At 42.5% G+C, this 21,005-nt stretch overlaps 3 protein-coding genes across 6 annotated transcripts in view; 2 read left to right on the plus strand and 1 right to left on the minus strand.

The window, feature by feature from the left end:
* The window catches only part of LOC105025734 (piezo-type mechanosensitive ion channel component 2), a 101,668-nt gene extending 96,357 nt beyond the window's left edge, over positions 1 to 5,311 (plus strand). For all 3 annotated transcript variants that reach the window (XM_013139663.4, XM_020041853.3, XM_020041854.3), the window contains 10 exons: positions 464 to 678; positions 807 to 965; positions 1,166 to 1,313; positions 1,565 to 1,753; positions 1,888 to 1,980; positions 2,069 to 2,238; positions 2,569 to 2,685; positions 2,855 to 2,934; positions 3,336 to 3,546; positions 3,799 to 5,311. In XM_013139663.4, the coding sequence (XP_012995117.2) occupies positions 464 to 678; positions 807 to 965; positions 1,166 to 1,313; positions 1,565 to 1,753; positions 1,888 to 1,980; positions 2,069 to 2,238; positions 2,569 to 2,685; positions 2,855 to 2,934; positions 3,336 to 3,546; positions 3,799 to 4,054 (1,638 nt within the window). In that variant the 3' untranslated portion in view covers positions 4,055 to 5,311. The remainder of the gene's footprint in view (positions 1 to 463; positions 679 to 806; positions 966 to 1,165; positions 1,314 to 1,564; positions 1,754 to 1,887; positions 1,981 to 2,068; positions 2,239 to 2,568; positions 2,686 to 2,854; positions 2,935 to 3,335; positions 3,547 to 3,798) is intronic.
* Positions 5,312 to 5,317: 6 nt separating this feature from the next.
* On the minus strand, positions 5,318 to 10,418 carry LOC105025735 (gamma-soluble NSF attachment protein). The gene is made up of 12 exons (XM_010896663.4): positions 10,194 to 10,418; positions 9,803 to 9,870; positions 9,545 to 9,629; positions 9,310 to 9,327; positions 9,179 to 9,209; positions 8,273 to 8,382; positions 8,090 to 8,156; positions 7,871 to 7,941; positions 7,709 to 7,787; positions 7,528 to 7,607; positions 7,311 to 7,440; positions 5,318 to 6,712 (listed from the first exon to the last, which is right to left on the minus strand). The coding sequence occupies exons 1-12, from the start codon at positions 10,244 to 10,246 to the stop codon at positions 6,575 to 6,577; spliced, it is 930 nt and encodes a 309-aa protein (XP_010894965.1). The 5' UTR covers positions 10,247 to 10,418; the 3' UTR covers positions 5,318 to 6,574.
* Positions 10,419 to 13,849: 3,431 nt separating this feature from the next.
* Positions 13,850 to 19,507, plus strand: twsg1b (twisted gastrulation BMP signaling modulator 1b). 2 transcript variants are annotated; one of them, XM_034289228.1, is made up of 5 exons: positions 13,850 to 13,950; positions 14,620 to 14,765; positions 16,191 to 16,290; positions 16,571 to 16,843; positions 18,090 to 19,507. In XM_034289228.1, exons 2-5 carry the CDS (start codon positions 14,646 to 14,648, stop codon positions 18,269 to 18,271), a joined length of 675 nt encoding a protein of 224 aa, XP_034145119.1. In that variant the 5' UTR covers positions 13,850 to 13,950; positions 14,620 to 14,645; the 3' UTR covers positions 18,272 to 19,507. The 2 variants fall into 2 exon arrangements, with proteins under 2 accessions (XP_034145119.1, XP_010894961.1); XM_010896659.5 differs by having other exon boundaries at positions 13,856 to 13,996.
* Positions 19,508 to 21,005: the final 1,498 nt, after the last annotated feature.

Here is a 21,005-nt window from a genome sequence, read left to right on the forward strand (position 1 = left end):
GGCTAAAATATCCTGCTACTCAGTGGAATTCAACACACCATCAATCTAAACAGAACCCTCTGGACCACTGGCAGCAACACTGCCCCAAAGCATCAATGATCCATGATGTTCTGGTGTGGATTTCAGGTGTTTTTCCTTGTCGCGAAACATATCGGCGGTGCCCACAGGCAAAAAGTTACATGACAAAGTTGTATGACCTAATGTGTTTCTAATAATGCTTGAAAATGATTTCATAACAGGCGCCACTTTGTTTGGTTATATTTGTGTTTTTGCATCCGCTTTTGCCCAATTTCATGAAGTGTCCCAATACCTCTCGAGTGCTCAATTCCTGTTGCTTCAATTGTGTTTGTGTTTGAAATCCAGTGCAATGAGCCACGTAACAGTTTTGAACTTTAAACAATGACATAGCAACACAAAACCCTTCCCATTGACTAGCATATCATGACTTCCTGTTCCCCTACAGAAACACTCTGCTGCGGCTGATATAACTTCCTCTCTGTCAGAGGACCAGGTCCCAGAGGCCTTCCTGGTCATGGTGCTGATCCAGTTTGGCACCATGGTGGTGGACCGGGCCCTGTACCTCCGTAAAACTGTCATGGGGAAAGTCATCTTCCAGGTCATCCTGGTGTTCGGCATCCATTTCTGGATGTTCTTCATTCTGCCTGGAGTCACAGAGAGGTACAAATGTGGAGAAATAACTGACTCTCCTTTCTGCTGTCCTTTCAGTAAAAATATAAACATCACTCCCAAAATATCGCTAAAAAAACAATGAGGCACATTAATAATATTTCCGTATCAATCACCAGACGGTTCAGTCAGAACGCTGTGGCCCAGCTGTGGTACTTCTTCAAGTGTATCTACTTTGGTCTGTCGGCATATCAGATCCGGTGTGGCTATCCCACCCGCGTCCTGGGCAACTTCCTCACCAAGAGCTACAACTACCTCAACCTCTTCCTGTTTCAAGGGTGAGTAGCCTGACGCCACTCGTGTCTAGGTTTCAGACCAAACAGCCAGATTTCTATGAATGATTTCATCAGGGATGACAAGTGCCATTGTGGCTGCCCACCATATGCTGGTTCATTGATAATGCTGATGGCGCTATATTAGCTAATGTGCTAATGTTGCGCTAATATCATATTGTGGCACTATTAATCGCCTAAACCAGGTTCCGCCTGGTCCCCTTCCTGACGGAGCTACGGGCCGTGATGGACTGGGTCTGGACGGACACCACCCTCAGCCTGTCCAGCTGGATCTGTGTAGAGGATATCTACGCACACATATTTGTCCTCAAGTGCTGGAGGATGTCAGAGAAGGTGAGGGACGTCTGTTATTCCTCGGACCACCCCGTCCATCTTTGACTGAGACTTGAGGAAGGCTGTTGTGAAAGAGGCTGTGCAGAAAGTGGCCACAACAGGACTCTGCAGGACCTCCACCCACAAGGATCCTGTATACATAAACCAAATCCACAAAATAAAAATCACACGACTTTAAAGTCCCCGATGTCATATACCATTTTGTGTCCTGCATGTGTTACACCTAATGTTCTGACTGTATCCTCAACCAGAGATACCCTCAGCCTCGCGGGCAGAAGAAGAAGAAAGTGGTGAAGTACGGAATGGGAGGGATGATTGTCATGCTGCTAATCTGCATCGTCTGGTTTCCACTGCTCTTCATGTCCCTGGTCAAGTCCGTAGCCGGAGTGGTCAACAAACCCCTGGACGTATCCGTCACCATCACTCTCGGAGGCTTTCAGGTGAGGAAGGATTCTTTAACTGAGTGGAATGTCTGTTTACCTGAATCGGCTGGATTTACACAGTCTTGACTCGGTACTCAGGTAAATTGTATCATCGTCATCATCGCTGATGCGCGCTGTTGCCTTTTCTTCAGCCCATATTTACAATGAGTGCACAGCAAAATCAGCTGAAGGACATCAGCAAAGCAGATTTTGAAGACTTCATGAATTCGTACAACTACATTCCGGTAAGACCAAAATGGACATTCCCCTCCCGTTCCCCAGAGGGTCCCTGAACGGTGGATCATTATTCTGTTTCAACTTCCGTCTGCCCAGTCAGCAATGCAGTTCCTGGAGGCGTACACATCAGAGGACGTGACCGTGGCGGAGCTGGAGGGCAGTTCCAACTCCTTGTGGACCATCAGCCCGCCCAGCAGGAACAACCTAATGGATGTTCTCAGCAAGGAGGAACACTTCCCGGTCACCATGTCCTGGACCATACACAGGCAGGAGAACCAGGGATATCTTCTCCCAAACGGAACAAAATAGAACACAAATCATCGAAGGCAGTTCCAAAAAAGATTTTAGAATGTTTTCCGTTACGTGCCCCACTAAACAAGTGATACTGTAATGCACACATAATAATGGAAATGTATAGACCAACTTACACTTAAATGTCTTTTGAAGTGTGACTTTGAACAGAAGTGTTGTGAGGGCTCACATACCATTAGGTTATAAAATACATGTCCAAATGCATTGTTTGTGGGTAAAAAAATAAAGTAATATGTATGGGAAAGAATGTGTATATGTAATAGTGATTTTTCCCTGTTCAACAGGAATTTCAGTCTTGGAGCCAAAGCTGAAGTGGCAACAGATAAACATGTAACATATCTAGATATGACAACACGACAAGAGTTGATAGATCTACTAAATGGCACTAGAAACCAACCTGTGTAAGTTTACACTAATTAAAACAGACTACAACTTTTCTGGCCTCATGAATCCTCATGAAAAGCCCTGTTATAGATGTTTTGTTAATCACTTACATCATGCCATGATTCCATATCATGAATATAATCAGTGGATTATGGACTATGTTTGAGGTTTCTTCTTCTCCTCCAGGGTGATAGAACAAGTCTTCCCATGCTTCCTCAGAGCTCCCAGTGACTCCAATGCCAAACCTATCGAACAACTCTATAAAGGTAACACACTAACCCTCGTATAGACTTTAAATTCATATTTCAACTTTACATCACACTGTCTATAATATAAACACTTCTATTTCGAGGCTCTCTCATGGCTTTTGAGGTATTATGTGGATTTTATACCATGGTCTCGTTGAATACTTGTTTGTGATCAGCGTGAAGGGCATTCTAGAAGCATGGGTTATTTACACACATCACGTTGTTTATCCGCACGATAGAATTCAATGGTGCGAATGAACAACTTGTTTCAAAAAATTCTTGAATTTGATTATTAAAATAGAAAGCTAAGACGGTGGTTTGGTTAGCGACACTGGCTGGTCCGTTTGTTATGTAATGCTGGAAACACACCTTCCAACACAGTGCATTGTCGATTATCTCCTACATGTCCACAATTTTAGACAACAGCTACAAGAACATCCTTTTAGACCTGGAGAGAACCCACAACAGCAGCGGTGAGATCCAGGAGTGGTGGATTGTGGACCAGCCGTCGGCAGGCCAGATCCAGATGAGAAGTGCAGCGCTGGGGAAGAAGAGAGAGGCCGGCCTCAAGCTCTATGTGTTCAGTGATAAAGTCAGCCCGCCAAGTCTGGGATTCCTGGCAGGATACGGGTGAGAGACTTTCTGACAGTCACGACCACAGGTCATGTACCTCATGTTCAATAAGGCACTCCTAGGAAACCATTTTTCTGTTTTGCTAGGAAAAGGCCGTCTCTAAATGTTTTGTGCCTACAGCGCACAGCCGTCGTGGCTTGAGTCACTCAGGGCTCCTGAGTCACTGAAACTTTCTCATATGTAAAAATATAATAATAAAAATGGGCCTGAAGTCCAGGGACTAAAATGTGTTATATCTCTCGCTGACAGGATCATGGGTCTTTATGCCTCGGTGGTGCTTGTCATCGGTAAGTTTGTGCGCGAGTTCTTCAGCGGCATCTCCCACTCCATCATGTTTGAGGAGCTGCCTGCGGTGGACCGTATCCTGAAGCTGTGTACCGACATCTTCCTGGTCCGGGAGACCGGCGAGCTGGAGCTGGAAGAAGACCTGTATGCCAAGCTCATCTTCCTCTACCGATCACCAGAGACTATGATCAAGTGGACCAGGGCTCAGAAAACTAAGTGAAAGAGACACCTAGTGGGCAACAGACGTGAAGTAAAAAAAGAAAATCGGCTAGATTGGAAAACCACAATCCAGCAGGAAGTAGCTAGCTAGCTCGCTATGGGCTCCCTGCTGCGACTGTGATAAGGGGACCCTTTCCCTATCAAGCCTGGCGTGAAACGGTGTGACCCACATGTGAAAGGTGACTCTGAAGAAGCGGTTTTTTTATACTTTTGTACACGTTTAGTACAATTATGAAGAACTGCAGCCATCAGTCAGTGTGCTTGAGATGTCAGAGACAACTGCTGTCCTACCGGCCATTAGGGATCTGGCCTTCTTCCTATTGGGAAATGTACCATGGGTTGTGCAATATACTGTCCTAAAAGCTGGCTGTAAACCTCAACAGACATGTTTTCTTGAGCTACCACGGGAGAGATGGGAACCAAAGCAGAAATGTGGGCAGCAACTGAGACACTAGCCACTTTTATTTTCCAATATAAGTTCTTTACAGTAGACTACCTGCAAGTGTTTTGGCAAGACAGCGTTGAGGGGCTGTGACATCGAAGACAAGTTAACAATACTCTGTTTCCTTTATTTAGCTTCTACAGAGTAATCAAGGGAGTTGTGGCTGTCGCAAGACATTGTTCTCAGGAAATGCATTTCATCTCACCAGAAAGGGAGTATGTTTTTTGTTTTAACCTGTAGGACTAAGAACAAACAAAAATTGAGGGAAAAACAGTGATGTTGTGATGAATACTGTATAAATCATTAACACACCTAGACTATAGATTATATTTCTTTGGGATTCTGGAGCATGTCCTTCTTGGTGGAACCTGTGAATTGAGGAGGGCTTCACACAGTCATTGCAATGTGTAACCCGTTTTGTGTCCTGACATCTGTATTATTTGGGCCTGGATTCAATATGTTCCAGCATTAACTGACAACTGCATATCAACTTAATCAGTGCATAGATTAGTGTTTAAACATGTAACAAGAGGATGTATAGAATATTAATGGAACACTTAGCATCCAAAGGCAACTTCTGGGACCATTCTAACACTGGGAGCTGCTTGCCGATTTAACAGCAACGTAATTGTTTGTTATCACTGTCGGTAAAGATCTGATTGAACCTAGCCCATACAACCAAAATGTGATCAAGGCCAAGAAATCTATGCATTGGAAAATGCAGTATTGTTTTGTGTAAATGTAAAGATCTTTAGTGTAAGAAATCACGTTTTGGTGTTACTGTGGTTCAGCAACCTAAACATAAAGCACATGTTTGAAAGCTGACGTGCTGCCATTTTATTTTGTGACTTGATTCATTGAAACAGAGGGCATGCCATAAACATCCAGTTGGCATGCTCCACAAGACTTGCACACATTTTTGAGTTGGTGACTGGAACCATTGATGTCTTCATGTTGTGACACCCAAATTGTACCCATGACCGCATGGCATCGCAGCAACTTCCAATGGACTCTGGGGAGTTGATGATTACAGTACTTCTTTCTCCTAGGAATCCACGCCAAGCAATGTACTATTTTTGTCCCCCCACACTGCAGGTCCAACTAGGAAATCGGATCGATCAGCGACACACTCCATTGACAACCTCCGTTATCTTTTGCTGGTTCCCAGTCAGCCTGAGGGAGTCGCTGAGCATGGAAATCCCAAGATCCCACCCCCAACCAAATCCTGTGCAATGGTTGACCAATACACATTGCCCATGAAGCTCCCAGCCACGTCAACCAGTCGCACAGTCAAGGTTCAAACCTAGACTGTTGTGGACAGATTGGTACTAAAAAAAAAGCACTTAGAACTGCTTTTCCACCACAGAGCCCTTGGAATCATAATTTCTTGCAGTTCAAAAGTACAGATTTATAAGAAAACTGGAAAGGCATTCAGAAACCCTTATGAAACAAAGGTACTATTCCAATAAACTGATAACCTATAATATCAGTTTCTCCACATAGTTCAGTCAACAAAAGTATAGCCTTCACACAATAGCAACAGAAATAGCCGCTTTCAACACTAAATATTTCAAATTTAAAAACACTCATCCAACCCTTTACACATCACTGAGGCACAGAGTTTGATATTGTGAGTTGAATGTGCAAATCAATATTCACACATGGTATCTTGTAGCATACTGTTACAGATAGAATAAATATATTGAAGATCCATCTACTGGGGTGTAAAATAATCAAAAGCATTCTCAAACCGATATCGACATTCAAAATCAAAGGTATCATATTACTTTAAGTGTAGCAAAATATAAATTTTACAATCGCAGTAAAATCCTCAAATAATATATTCAAAATGATTGAGTAGTGCTTGAATCCTTCCACAGTTGTATAATCATGCTTAATATTATGAAGATAACTTGTTGCTAAGCTTGAGGGTCCAAGTCCCCATATTTGTTTCCCCGGCAATGGACGGCAAAGTTCAAGTCCCCCTGACATGCTTAGAATAGGGCAAGCTGTGGAAGATTCCGATTTCCCTAAGAACAGGAAGTGCTCTGGTCCAGACAGGAAGTCTAGGCTCTGGGGCTAACATAGCCCACCAGCATACTCATCCTCATCAGCATCTGTGGCCGCTGCTCCCGCTTCCCCGGTCTCAGCAGCCGCAGCCAGGAGCTTCTTCTTACCACCGCCTGGAACCCTCAGGCTGATGGACAACTTGGCATACTGCAAGACAATCAGTCCATTGTTTAGGCCAATTAGATAGAGGTCGCTACATTATTTTTCTTCCTCAGAAGAGTGTTTCCTAAACCCCTTACTGAATACCCCCAGCTACATCCTCAACCAGGACAGATGATTCAGACAATTAACCAATCAGAAACCCTTTGGTTGCTCTGAATCCGAAAAGGGCAGTGACCATGGTGACACCATTTCCCAACCAAAACACACCCTGTTTTTCAACTGGTCATTCACGTCCAGCAAGTTTCCATTGAAACGTACTGAATGCAGCCAGGGTGTGTTCACATCTTTCAGGAATAGGTTTGGGAAACAGTTCTACTGTAACATCAAACTTGAAAAGGTGCCAAAACAACAAGGAAATGAGGTCTAGAGGAAGTAAGCAGGCAAGTGAACGTCTATTGCAGGCTAGGCTTAGCAGAACTGCATCTAGAGGAATCACATGGAAAGGAACGCTCATGATTCCATACCTTTTGTTAAAGTCCTTACATGCAATCAAAGGAGACAACGCATCACAATGAAGAGTAGACACTGAAACCTTGGGACAACATGCATTGAAGTGAATGGCGGTTACATGATGGCTACTCACGTCATTATCCATGTACTTGAACAAGGGCGAGTTACAGACACGGGACACTTGGTCCTGATCCTGCTCGTCATATCCCTGCAGGAGCTGCTCCAGAGCAATGCAGTCCTCACTCCCACTGAACCCTGGCAGGCTAAGGCCAATGGTTAGAGTGGTTAGAGAAGTCAAACCGAACAAAATATACCGCCTTTTGTTGTCAAAGTGAGTGTGAAGTCGGTACCTGTAACTCTCTCGAACACATTTGTCAGCTGCTACAAAGTCATTTCGGTGGAGGTGGACCAGCACTTGGGCAATGGTTTTCTGCAAATAAACATTATTAGTTTTCAGTCAAAACGAGTAAAAAATAAACCCATAAAGACAATATCTAATGATCAGGTTCAGCAAGTGAAGAGATAACACACCTTAAAACAAGTTGGGTAATTTTCTATTTCTTTATACATGTTCTTCTCCTTCTGAATGGAGGCTGCTGCTTCGTCAAGCCTGACGAACAGAAACTCAGTTAGTTACCAGGGAGCCAATGGATCTCAGGGCCAGAAACATCTGTTAAGCAACGGAGGATTTACTTGTGTTGTCTAACGAGGAGTCTTGACGATTTTCCCACCATCTGCACAGCTTGGCGTAGACGATCCTCGTTCTGCAGGTTTATACGTTCACCAGATCAATGTCACTTCATTTCATCACACGGTCACGCAGTACATGGGATGTTTGCAAATGCAACAACACAATGAATCATGGTCTTCCCCTATTCACTACAATCCAATATTCCATTAATGGAACTCTACCTCAAACACGGATGCAGCTTTCTGGTACAGATCCACTGCTTTTGCTAGATCCTGTGATTCGATTAGCCTGAAATAAAGGAGTTTCCAACTTAATTTAGCATCAACACAAGGCACTGTCGATACATTACATTACACTGACATGATTCAGGACCACAGTTAACATTAACAATATTGTAGACGTACTTTCCAGCTCTGTCGAGGGCCAAGGCTGCTGTGTCTGGTGTGCCATTTTCTACATACATCATGCTTGCTCTCTCAATGTACTGTATTGCCTCTGGCAGCCTCTGCATGTCCTGAGGAGAAAAACAGTAACTCTCAGTTTTTATTCAAGCAAATGTATGTATGCCATATGAAAAACGTCAGAACAGGTCAGACCAAACTGGACATGTGGGTAACATTTTAGTAATGTCAACATGGTATGATCTTTATGTGTTTGTAAAACAAAGTGGAAATGCCTTTATGAGCAAATATTGATAGAATAACCATCACATCAAACATATCATGTATTGTGAAGCCATTTGCCCAAACTAACCGTGAGCTTATCCTAAATCATGTAGGTTTTACAATACTTGCCTGAAAATGTGTCCCAAATGGTAGGAAACCTACCTAACAAACAGCTAACTAACAGTAAAATGGTAGGAAACCTAGCTAATGCACAGCTAGTAAACAGTAAAATGGTAGAAAACCAAGCTAATGAACAGCTACAGTAGTAAACAATGCTTCCAGGTAGCCTAGTGGTTAGATAATTTGTCCATAGAAAATGGTTGCTAGATCAAATCCTTAAGTGTCAAGGTGAAAGGTAAAATTCTGACATTCTGTCTCGGAGAAAAGCAGTTAACCCTAAACTGCTCCCCGGGCACTCATCGTCACAGCCCCCTCACAGCTCTCCTATTCGGAGCGGTTGGGTCAAATCCAGAAGCATACTCTCAATTGGAACTTTGTTGCGAATATCATTTGTCAAAAACATCAGAATAAAAACAGATTTTTCATCAAGAAGTTGAAAATGGCATATTAAATACAAGAACAAATTTGACCAGACCCCAAATAACACATTAAATATGTATGATTGTTTATCAAATGACCACTCACCTTGAGCATCATACCTGCTGCCTCAAGTGCTCTGCAACATAAATGCCTCATTAACCACATTCAACAACATACCCAAACGACAATGCTGGCTAAATGAATAGCATTCAATTAGATCAATATTTCATACTCACTTGGCAGCATGGAATAGTCTGTACACTGAGTTAAGGTCAACATTTGTGGCAGTATCAGATATTTGTACTAAACGTTGTTCAAGGGGAACATGAAATGACAGAATCCAAAGACAGCATATGAAATCATGTTAAACAAAAAAATGTATAGGTCTGGGAGTACAGAGACCACTGCGATCACGTTCACGTTTTGTAATAAGCCTAGACACCGTCATAGCAGTGAATTATACTAGGATACGTTTTGTTGTTGGTATGTGCCTCTGCCTCTTGCAGGTACGCATCCTTCGCCTCTTCAAACATCTTGGAATTTTTAAAGGCAACAGCTGGGGGGAGAAGGGAATTCTTTATCATGTATTTATAATAAGATAATGGAAATGAAAACTTGAGAAATACTTGTGCAGTTTCGCCTAGAAATACTGATAGGAATGGTGAAATACATTGTCCGAGGTTGTAGTGTGATTCAAAAGCATAAAACGGCTTTGAAATACAAGAATACCTGCTTTAGAGTACTCTGATGCAGCACTGTCATAGTCAGGCTTCCATTTCATGAAACTAGTCTTCAAACTGTGGAAAACAATGCATCATATTTAGTGACAAAAAATATAAAAACAGAATTTATAGAATATAGAAATGTACCATCAAAATCTGGAGACGCAATGACATGCTTACTAGCTAGTACAGCTAGTTAACGTCAGCTTAGCTACTTCTATGAAATAGAAAGAAAAAAATCTATGTGTTGTATCTTTGCAATATACAGAATGTGTACTTTTTTGTTTACATTATAATACTGTCTACCTAGCTCGTTCTAGGCTACTGACTGTAGTGGATTTTTACAAAGAAAACACAGTTAGCTAGCTATAGCAAGTCAGCTAGCACGATGTCCTTACTATTTTTCAGCCTTGGCTATGTGGTCGTGCGCCTCGTTGATTTTTGCAGCCATCTGGTCCAGTGGCAGCTCTGCTATACAGTGGTTCTCTCAAAATATTACACTAATTCTGAAGATACCACTGACTAAAATATATTGAGATGTAGCTTTTGACTGAATACTGGCATTAGCTACTGCTACTGTTTTCAAGAGACCTTTCGTCACCAGTGTGATGACTACGGAAGCCCATGAGTTACATTTGCTTCACCTATTGACGTATTGCGTCAATGTTACAATGTTGCGACTACTGCGTATAAAGGGAAGGATGACGACTCGAAATTTAGTCCTCACAAAAAATGTGGCCTTCAGCTAAATAATCGGTCTGATAATTAGATTAGATTTTACTTTATTGTGTATGTTACAAGTGGAATGTATAGATGTGCAGTGAAGAAAAATACGGTGCAAAATGGCAATTCTAAATGAGCAATGAAGGCAAATAAGGGCAGAAAATGTAAACATTTACAAGTATTAAGTATATGCAAGTGGGAATGAATAGTTGTGTGATGAGGCAAATGCAATTCTGTCTGTGCAACTGAGAAAGTTGTAGGTGTAAGGTAGTCGGTGCTGCTAAAATGCAGGGATAGCATAAATGAGGTTCCTGAGGTAGACATGTGTATGTAACATCTGGCATGTGAAACTGAAATGCAGGGATTGCAGCAATAAGGTTCCCGAGATAGGGAAGTGGTGAGTAGTGCAACAAGGTCCCTGAGAGGCAGTACTAAGCGGTGGGTGGGTGGGTGGGTGTGGTTAGTGATGTGATGAATCAAAGAGTTCAGCGGGTTTACAGTAGATTGGAAGAAGCTGATTAAAATGTCAACTAGATGCTCTTATCCTGGTTTACTGACAGCTAGTGCATCTTATTATCCAATTGGGACAACAACATATCCCAGTAATGGAAATTAAACCTTACTCAATAAAGTGTCCAGTAATGCTTTTTTTCCACAAAAGCTTGTGGTGGTGGGCTGACATTCAAGCAGAAATGTCAGCCAGGCATATAAAAACCTGTTGCCCCCTGTGTTTCAGAATGAGTGAAGGAGAATCCACATATCAGTGATAGGATAGACCAGTGATTCTCAAATGGGGGTACGCGTACCCCTATGGGTACGTTGCGGTACTGTAGGGGGTACGTGAGATCTATTTAAAAAAAAAACAATTTAAATTATTAATTAATTTCATTTAAAAGATATACAAAATCATCCATGATTACTAAAAATATCATACGAAAATAGGTTTAATAAAATGTTTATGTAAACCACATTTTTATATAAAATGTTTGATTGTAAACTACCTAAATCAGAGAAGAAGAATTTGAATCACGCCCAGCGGGAAGCCAGTTACTCTACTGGAAACAAACAGACATTTAAATGAAATCCTGGTTAAAACGTAGTAATACTACAGCGGAGAACAGGGAGGATGAAGAAAAAAAGAAAGCCAAAGTGGAGCCAACAAAATACCGTCAATATCAGGAGGGGTATGTTTTGATGGGATTTACGGCAACAAACGGCAACCCTCCCCAGGCATTGTGTTTTTTCTGTGGGGAGAAACTAGCTAACTGCTCGATGAAACCGGCGCACCTCCAGAGACATCTCAGCACCAAACATCAGTGTCATGTTGGAAAACCACCAGACTTTTTCACGAGAAAATTTGCTGAGTTTAGATCATCGCAGGAAACAATGCGAAAAGTCTCCACAACATCAGCCAAAGCGCTACAGGCGTCAAACGCGGTGTTACTGCTCGTGGCTAAAGCAAAAAAGCCGTTCATGATCGCTGAGGACCTGTTACTCCCACCCGCGGTTGTATTAGCTGAGACAATGCTGGACAAATATGACGCGGATAAATTAAAAACGGTGCCTTTGTCTAAAGACACCGTTTCCCGCAGAATAGAAGGAATGGGACCGGATATTGTTGAACAAGTTGTGGGAAAACTTGGCGAAGCATTTTCACTCCAGCTTGATGAGTCGACCGATGTCAGTGGCAAGGCACAGCTCATTGCTTTTGTGAGGTATGTGGATATCAACGACATTTATGAAAATGTACTTTTCTGCAAGAGCTTAGAGGGGAAAACAACAATGTTTTTCATTTACAATGTTTAATAAATCTCATAATGATGGCACGTCACTATATCGTAGTCATAGCTTTTATTTCTATCTCAAATGGTTGGGGCCGGTCAGGGGGTACTTGGCTGAGAAAACATTTGATAGGGGGTACGTCATTGAAAAAAGATTGAGAAGCACTGGGATAGACCATAGTGATATGGATTAGCCAAAGTACTTGGTGTATAGGTAGAAGAGGAAAGGGCATAGAACCAAGCCCTGGGAGACACCAGTAGTGAGAGCCCCTAAAGCAGAAATAGATTCCCCTAATGGATGCAATCCGATAAAGCTGGAGCGGAGGATCAGATGATTCACTGCGCTTAATGCAGCAGATTAAACTAGAAGAGAGAGGGAGCCTGGTTCAGGTCAAGGAGAGTACTCTGGGTGAGAATAAGCGGAGAGGTGATGAGGGACACCCGCTCGGGGACCCTGAAGTGTCATCATTAGTTAGTCAGTGTTTTATCTGGAGAGTGTGGGAAAATTGGTTAATGCTTAGACAAGTTTGGTCTGTGAGGAACCAGGTTTCTTTGGACCATCTGTGCCCAATCAGAGTATCCAAGCCAATGGCAAGTTTTCAGATGTTTCAGTCATTTGACTCTCTTTACAAAGAAATAATCTGTGGGGTGGCCTGGAGTTCGGCCTGGAGTTCGGCCTGGGATACTAGATACAAAAAGTCCTTGTTTTTATTTATTTTTACCAGACAGCATAACCGGAGCCGGCCAAGAAGAGCAGATGTCTCTTATTGACAAACAGACCGATTCTTGTTAAATAGCTTATAGGTTAGAAACTCAGACTCTCACGCTAGGGACCATTGTTCCAGCCCCGCAGCAATCAAAGCAAATTATGCATTAGGATTTGTTCAGAATAGGTAAAAACGTCGCTGCCAACAGCCTCCAGAAGCTACAATATAGTAAGCCTAAAATAAAATTGTTACGCTTATATTCCAACTATTTCTGGTGTATTTTGTATGCAGCCGTGCATGCTTTTTGGGGTAATATACAGTAGATCACAACCCCTTGCACAGTAAAAGAGGAAGGGTTTCCACGATTCTCTCGTCTTTTCACCAAGTTAGTTATTGTCACCTATATTGATAGTTATTGTATCAATGTCATTCATGAATTAAAGAAAAACTTGCGTTGTTGAGCCTTGAAATTAAATCACTTTGGCGGTGTAAAGTTCATCTTCAGTTTTGCTAACAACTGCTCAATTATTATTACTATTCCATGTAGCAAGTTAATAGATACTAGTAAGCCTATTACTGGCTAATAAGCTGTTAAAACGGCCAGCGGCAGAGGCCATACATCTCGTAGGTGCTATATTTGTGGTGGAAGTTAACTAAATAAAAAACGATAGTCCGTTTAACACAATGCTTAATTGTGTCTAGCGAAAAAGTCAAACTGGGCAAAAATACAAAAACACTGATTAATTGCGTATAATTTGCCACTCCACTTTTCTTTTCTTGGCTCTGGATCACCTGAATTGTTGGGCTTTTCATCCTCTAAAAATGTTACTGTATCTTTAAGGCTGTCGCCTACCCCTGTCTGCTTTGTGTTGCCAGATGGGAGAGTCACGCCATCGAAACAGAAGAACATGCTTTAATTCGAAAACGTAGAGGTAAACAAAGAGGTAAGAAACGTTCGCCTCTGGAGCAATAATCGACTATTTGGGCCACGTAAGTTTGATTTCTCCTTGTATTCAATGTTTCGTTAGTATGCGTTCTTTATCAAGACAAAAGTGCATTCAATTATTTCCTACCCTAGCCTAGTTCATGTTGAGAATATGTTTGTATAACTTCGGATCTCCCAAAAACACGAGTTTCGTTCATAAACGGTGCCTGAAAAGTGTCAGGCTTATGTCAAATGTCTCCAAATTTTAATTTGAGGATAAAACTTATAGTATGTAATCCTTTAAAGAGTGTTGCGCTACTGTCATCATACACGTTTTTTATATTAAACTATACCGTAGTAGGTAGCTATATGAAATTGGACATGGATTTCTAATTTATCAGAATTTTATGATGAAAGGGCGAGAATGTCTGGCCTGCAAGAAATTGATTTTGTTTGCATTGCGTCTGACTACTTGTGGTTTGTCGCTTGTGTCGAAAATGAATGATGCTCCTTTGAAGCAGGCGGGCAATTTAACATAACAATTGAATCAAAGGGATGGCTCCTTGACATTACCTTTCCTGTGTTTTATTGTGTCCTGATTACTCTCTTTGCTAGGATGTTATCTTTTTGAACAAACGACGTAGGCTAGATTCTCATTTCTTCTTGTCTGTCTGCTTTTTCGGTGCAGGTTACAGTTGTTTCTTGCGTGTCGGAATGAAGTCTACAGACATTTTACTATCCACTGCACTTCTTTTCCTGCTCTCGGGATTTTCCATTACCACCGCCTGTAACAAAGCACTCTGTGCCAGTGATGTCAGCAAGTGCCTCATTCAGGTAAGAAAGCTAATAAACTCATGGTTTTGCATCTTTAAGTTAACTTTCAGAATTAACTTCCACTGCCATACAGTGTAATGCCAAGAGTTTAATTTGTTTGCGCTCAGCTAAGACTTGATAACCCTCCTACAAAATGTCTCGTGTGTACTGTGAATCTGATGTAATTTTACTTACTAACCTGAGTGGTAGGTTTATTCTCCATGCATTGGGAAAGCATGTTGGACCGTGACAACTTCTATTAACTACTATAAACACCAGTAAAAACTTGTGGGAACCCTAAGCTCAAGTTCGAAATATGCAGCGGCACACTTTCTTCAAAGGATGTCAAACCTTTGCCTGCATCTTGGCTATACATGAGATGGCCAACCGAGATTGATATAGCTATACCTTTTCCTGGTGGCTGGTGCAGCCACAACCACACTTGACTGTGCGCTCAGTTAGCTCCATCCCTGTGCACATCTGGAATTTGACCTCTGCTCTCCCTTTCAACCGCTCTCCCTCCTGCACTGAAGGAGTCACAGAACAGGCAGCTTGAGGTCGGGCCCACACTCACTCTGGTTAAGACCTCAAGCATACGCCGTTACGCACACAGACACACACACGCCCTTTAGTGGAGACAGGATATTTTGCACGGTTTATTTTCTTGGGTTTGTATCAACCATGACCATGCACACAGAATGAAGCATGCTACGTTCCCCCTCCTCACGTTACAGATACACCCAGACTACTGTATTGTAAGTTGTTTATGTACAGCTCCGGAAGAAATGAAGAGACCACTGTACCTTTTTCTTTCCTTCCCAAAAAACGTCGAAAAGGTTTTGAGTGAGGTACAGAAGGGTTACAATTAAGAGACCACTGCAAATTGAACGCTTCTGTTCAACTTATTTGGAAAGGAAAAAAAGGTGCAGTGGTCTCTTAATTCTTTCCAGAGCTGTATGTGCATGTTAGAGAAGGATTATACAAGATGTATGCAATTGCTATATATTGAACAAAATTATAGTCAACGGGCATATAACACTTCCCGTAGAATCTCTGCTCGATTTAGAAGTATGATCAACTGGTTACCATAACCAACCAAAGCAGGTGAGAAATGTGTTCTAAAGTCTCCCCCTCTACTGGTCATTTGCTGGATGTGCAATGATGCAAGTTAATCAAGGGCTGTGATTGGTTATGTTTCCTTCCATCCCAGTTTCTCTGATGGGATTCTATCAAGCTGCATTTGAGTTTTAGAGTGACAGACAATCTAAAGCCTCGATCGTCATGCATGCTTAAAGTTACATAGGCCACTCTCATTGGCCATTCAAACGTTCAGTCTTACAGGAACCAAACGCCTCGATTCCCGCCAAGTTTTCCTAAACGTGCTGATGTAGCAAATAAACTGGTCACTGAGTGGACTGTGTGTTTGTATGTGTTTGTGTTGTACAGGAGCTGTGTCAGTGTAGGCCTTCGGATGGAAACTGCTCCTGCTGTAAGGAGTGTATGCTCTGTCTGGGCTCCCTCTGGGAGGAGTGCTGTGACTGTGTAGGTAGGTGTCGCGGACTAACAACAGCCAATGTCAGAATAGATGTGGCTAATGAAGATTGTTCTAGAATCTCGGCAAGGTCCTACCAATTCTTAAATGCCTGACCTTACAGATTTTTCAGGGTAATACATACGTCACACACAGTGAGTGTTGACTGTCAGATTAACAAAGGGCAGTATAGTGGTTTACTCTATTAGTAATTTGTCATCAGTTATTTAATTTAATTACTAACTATCAATAGTTCCTTACTCTGCCCCTTACACTCCTGCTTCCCCACGCTCAGGGATGTGTAACCCCAGGAACTATAGCGACACTCCAGCCACTTCCAAGAGCACGGTGGAGGAACTCTATCGGCCCATCCCCTCGCTGTTCCGCGCCCTCACCGAGGGCGAAGCGCCGATCAACATGATGGTGGTGTCCTTCCCCGTGGCAGAGGAACTATCCTACCATGAGAATCTGGTGTCCTTCCTGGAGACCATGGAGGACCAGCATCAGAATGTTTCCCTGCCAGGGAACAGTATCCATGCCAGCTATGATAACACCCAAGGCCCTGAAGGTAGGGAGGAGTTGGGAACACTGTATGGGAACTCATAGCTCCTGGCTACTACTTCCATAAGAGAATGTTTCATAGGCGATCATGGTGATCTGTCACTGAAATATTAAACCAAGAAACAGAATGAAATAACCTGCAACTTCCTTAGGAAGTCAGGATTTGGGTACTCGTGATTGCTAAGGATATGAGCTTGGGTTCAGCCCACTATTTAGTGGAATTAAAGACACACCTTAAACTCCTGGCAGGGGCCATATTGTTTTAGAAGGGGGAGGGCTAAGCTGTCATGAACTCATGGCCACGGCTGCTTTGATCTGAGCTTGATGCTCGACCCCTCCATAAAAGCTTATGAGATTTCAGGTTTGTCGCTTTCTTTATTGGTTTAGTGGGCCTCTTAGAAAACCAAAGAACCCTGCACATTATTATGAGTAGATTGCTTCTACTGGCCTTCTGGACTTTCATGGGCATCCGCTCCAATTATCCAATCCTCAACCACAGGTCCTATTGATTCTAATTGACTGGGAACCCGTGTGTGTGTGCGTGCATCTGTGCACATTAGCAGAGAGCTCCTTCCGTATCGCCACTCGAAAGCCCTGACCCAAATCTGTCTTCCCTCTGGAAACCAACTCATTAATCAGGCATCCAGCAGTGGGAGGTTGGCCTTGTCTTGTGAGGAGGGTCAGGCATTTTGGGTTGTTCTGGACCCCCGACTCAAACGGCTTCCCTAGTTTTGCCGTGGGATGGGCGTGGCTGAGATGAACACATGGACTTAAATGAAGACGCACATGCCATTCCTTAGCATAATATGGATGATGCATGTGCTACAGATGTGGTTTGGCTCAATTGGCTAACACAGGCTTGTGGTACAAACAAGACCTGGGATTGAACCCTGGTAGTTCATACAGGGTTGCGGTGGACTCTAAAACACTTGACCCTTGGTTTGGTGATTTTCAGAGTCAATTAGTTGAGGTTTGAAAATGAGTTGACAAGCTGAGTCAGGTGTGCTAGCTTTGGAATACACTAATCGACCGCCATCTGCCATTCGTCCATGTCCTAGATGACTCCAGGACAGGAAATCAGATTCACATTCTCTAAATTACTTTAAAACACACACAGAATGAATTTAGTGTAATGGCACCGCCAACGGTAGATGTTGTGTAGGGACAGAATGCACTAAATAAATGTGTAATATAGACAATGTTTGCCTTTGATCTGTGTTAATAAAAGACCGGTCTTCCCTCCCACTCTTTAGATATTATGTGCACGGTAGTGTACTTTGACGACTGCGTCTCCATCCGCCAGTGCAAGCAGTACTGCGAATCCATGGGCGGTTCAAAGTACCGCTGGTTCCACAACGCCTGCTGTGAGTGCATCGGCCCGGAGTGCCTCGACTACGGCAGCAAAGCCGTCAAGTGCATGAACTGTCTGTTCTAACGGAAGCCAGCGGGACTGACAGCGTTGGGGTACTCCGAACAGACCGGCACAAGGGGGCGCTATGTCCAGAGTAGCAGGTGGTGGTGGTGGGCCTTGTTGACTGAGGGAGACTAGAGTCTGTGTGCCTTTCATGACAATGCTTCAGTATTGTGATGTCAAATTTTAGCCCTTACAAATGATCTTTGCTCTTGATGTGTGGTCTTTTTTTTATAAATATATTTTATAGGTTCTCTAGCAGAAGAGAAATATATGGATTGTTTTATATTCCCTGATATTGCTGTTGAAAGGGTCACTATGCCAAACAGGTTTGTATAGTCAAGTAGAGAGGCCAAAAAAAAAAAACTAGCTTTTTACAATCGTAAATACTGTTTGTATAGTTCAATCGCATTATTTTAGAAAATGCAGGTTCTGCTCAATTCCGACTGATAGCTGGGTTTTCAAAAACAGCATGTTTTATTTTGTATGTGCAGGTAAGATTTCTTCTGTAAACAATATTTGAAACCCAATCATTTGAGACCAAGTATGTGTTTTACTGAATATTTTATACTGTTACCTATGCACACTCAACAGTTAATTAAACAGTTGACGGCCTGGTGTGGTGTGGCTGTGGCCAGGAGTGGGCTCCACTGTGAGATGTCATGTTACAGAGGAATCCGCTTGTGATCATACTGAGCCCCCAGCGTTTATTTCACATTCTTCGTGTCTTAGCAATGCTACTTATGAGTCCTGCAACATTTGGTTTCACTTAGGCTACTGAGGCAGGCAGGGAGCTGCCAGTGACCAGCTAAAATATTAGTATGACGTCTCCCCCCCCCAAAGTATTCTTCTAATGGTGTTGACTTTCCATTTATGTGTTCGAGGTTGGCTGTGCCGCTTCACTCTGTCTTGCATGGCTTATTTGCTTGATGAAATTTCAAGTATTTATAGTGGTAATGCAGCCAGTAGAGCTTAAACAATGTTGGTTATTCTGACCTGGAAGGGTAGTGGAGCAGTTATGTGGTTTTAGGAAGTATTGGGTTGGTCTAATATGCAGCTTGCAGGACCATAAGGACACATGCCTTTACAGCAGCTGCTTTCACTTACATGTTCAGTAAGAACCACATATCAAAATGAAAAATGGGGTAAGTCAAGTGACAGTGTTGTTCCTGTAAATTCAATATTTAATGTTGTGATAATACATGCACTGTATCATGATGCAAATAGGCAAAGATAAAATAAAAACGGTAATGTAATGAATGATAATGAATCTATGGTACCATTTTAACAGGATCATTAGATTTTTACAATAGATCTTCCATGACTGTTTCATGTCACCCTGGAACTGTCTGAGCCTGTTTACCACACAACCCAGGTGTCCCCAATCAGTTTATCCTATTTCTTCCAAAGCACGAATAGGAAAGGCAGGCGTGTGACTTTCATTGTGGAGTATGTTGCTGGGCCATACACCCTGGGGACATTGGCCAGCTGGAGGAAAACAAGAGTGCTGCTGTCTGTCTTGTCCTGCTGGGGCATCCCCAGCCTCACAAAAGAAGTCTTTCTCTGGTTCTCTCCGGAGGGTGGCTTTGGCCACGTGATCTGTCTGTCCCCCTGCCATGGTGGGCCTGCCAAACCTGCTGTAATACAGTCGATCTGGGATGCAAGCAGGCAGACATCTTTTGTTGAAGCGTTGTACAAAGATGTCATTGTGATTACTGTAACAAACAGGGAAGGGTCTTAAAAAAGGACACGAGGAATAGGTGTAGGCACTTGGTTTTTGATGCTTTGGGGAGTTGGGGTGCGGAAATTACAGTAGTGAGTTTATTGTACTGTAGGCCACTTGTAATCTAGTCTGAACGAATATCCAAGTGGACACTCTTATCGAGTGAAAATAAAAGGTGTAGACTACTGACAAGTTATTAGTTTAAAACCCTTTATAATACATGGGGTATGTATAACGATCGGTTTTACCCTCACCGATTTTACATAATCATTGCTAAATATCACGACCTAGATTATTTGCCCGCCAAAACGAAATTTTCCATAAATGGTGAAAATATTTAAAGTCGGGGGGAAATAATGCCAAAGCATGAAAAGACGACGCAAGACCAAAATAGTGTTACATGTGGGATGCGTGCCTTATCTTGCCTTGCTCAGTTGAATAATAATAAAACTAGAGCAACGCTTTGATGTCGGTTTCAGATCGTTTTAGATACCCATAAATGCCCAATAAACTTTGACTCAAACCTGTAGAGAGAGTGTATGTACCTGCTCGTTTTGCGGGCATTAACTGCTGGAAAGGTTGTATTGAAAGGTGCCTGTTGCACTAAACCCGATTGGTGGTTTGCCTCTACAATATAAAATGAAAATTATGCAGGTCCGCGGCTTTGGGCTATTACGGCGCTCTCTGAAATGCAGCGAATAGTAAACAGTCCTTGGGAGAATGGAAAGCCCTTTTCCTAGTCTCTTCGACTTTTATAATAGCTCAACAATGGTTTCACATGATGCTAGTATAGTTATACAAATTAGTACATTACATGGAAATGTACCGTTACAAATTAACTGACGTGCTGAGATTCTATGAAATGTGTCCTGTTCGGAAAGCCTGCATGCAAGGTACAATAAACTTTTTTTCAGGAAATGCAATTCAAGCATGTCTCCCCACAACAATTAATGTACTTCCAAAAGCAGTTCCCTTACTCCATTAGTTGGCACTGTGCATGCGGATCGTCAGGGCTGTGTGTAAATTGTTACATTC

Source organism: Esox lucius, chromosome 21 (genome assembly GCF_011004845.1).
Source record: "Esox lucius isolate fEsoLuc1 chromosome 21, fEsoLuc1.pri, whole genome shotgun sequence".
Taxonomy (NCBI): domain Eukaryota; kingdom Metazoa; phylum Chordata; class Actinopteri; order Esociformes; family Esocidae; genus Esox; species Esox lucius.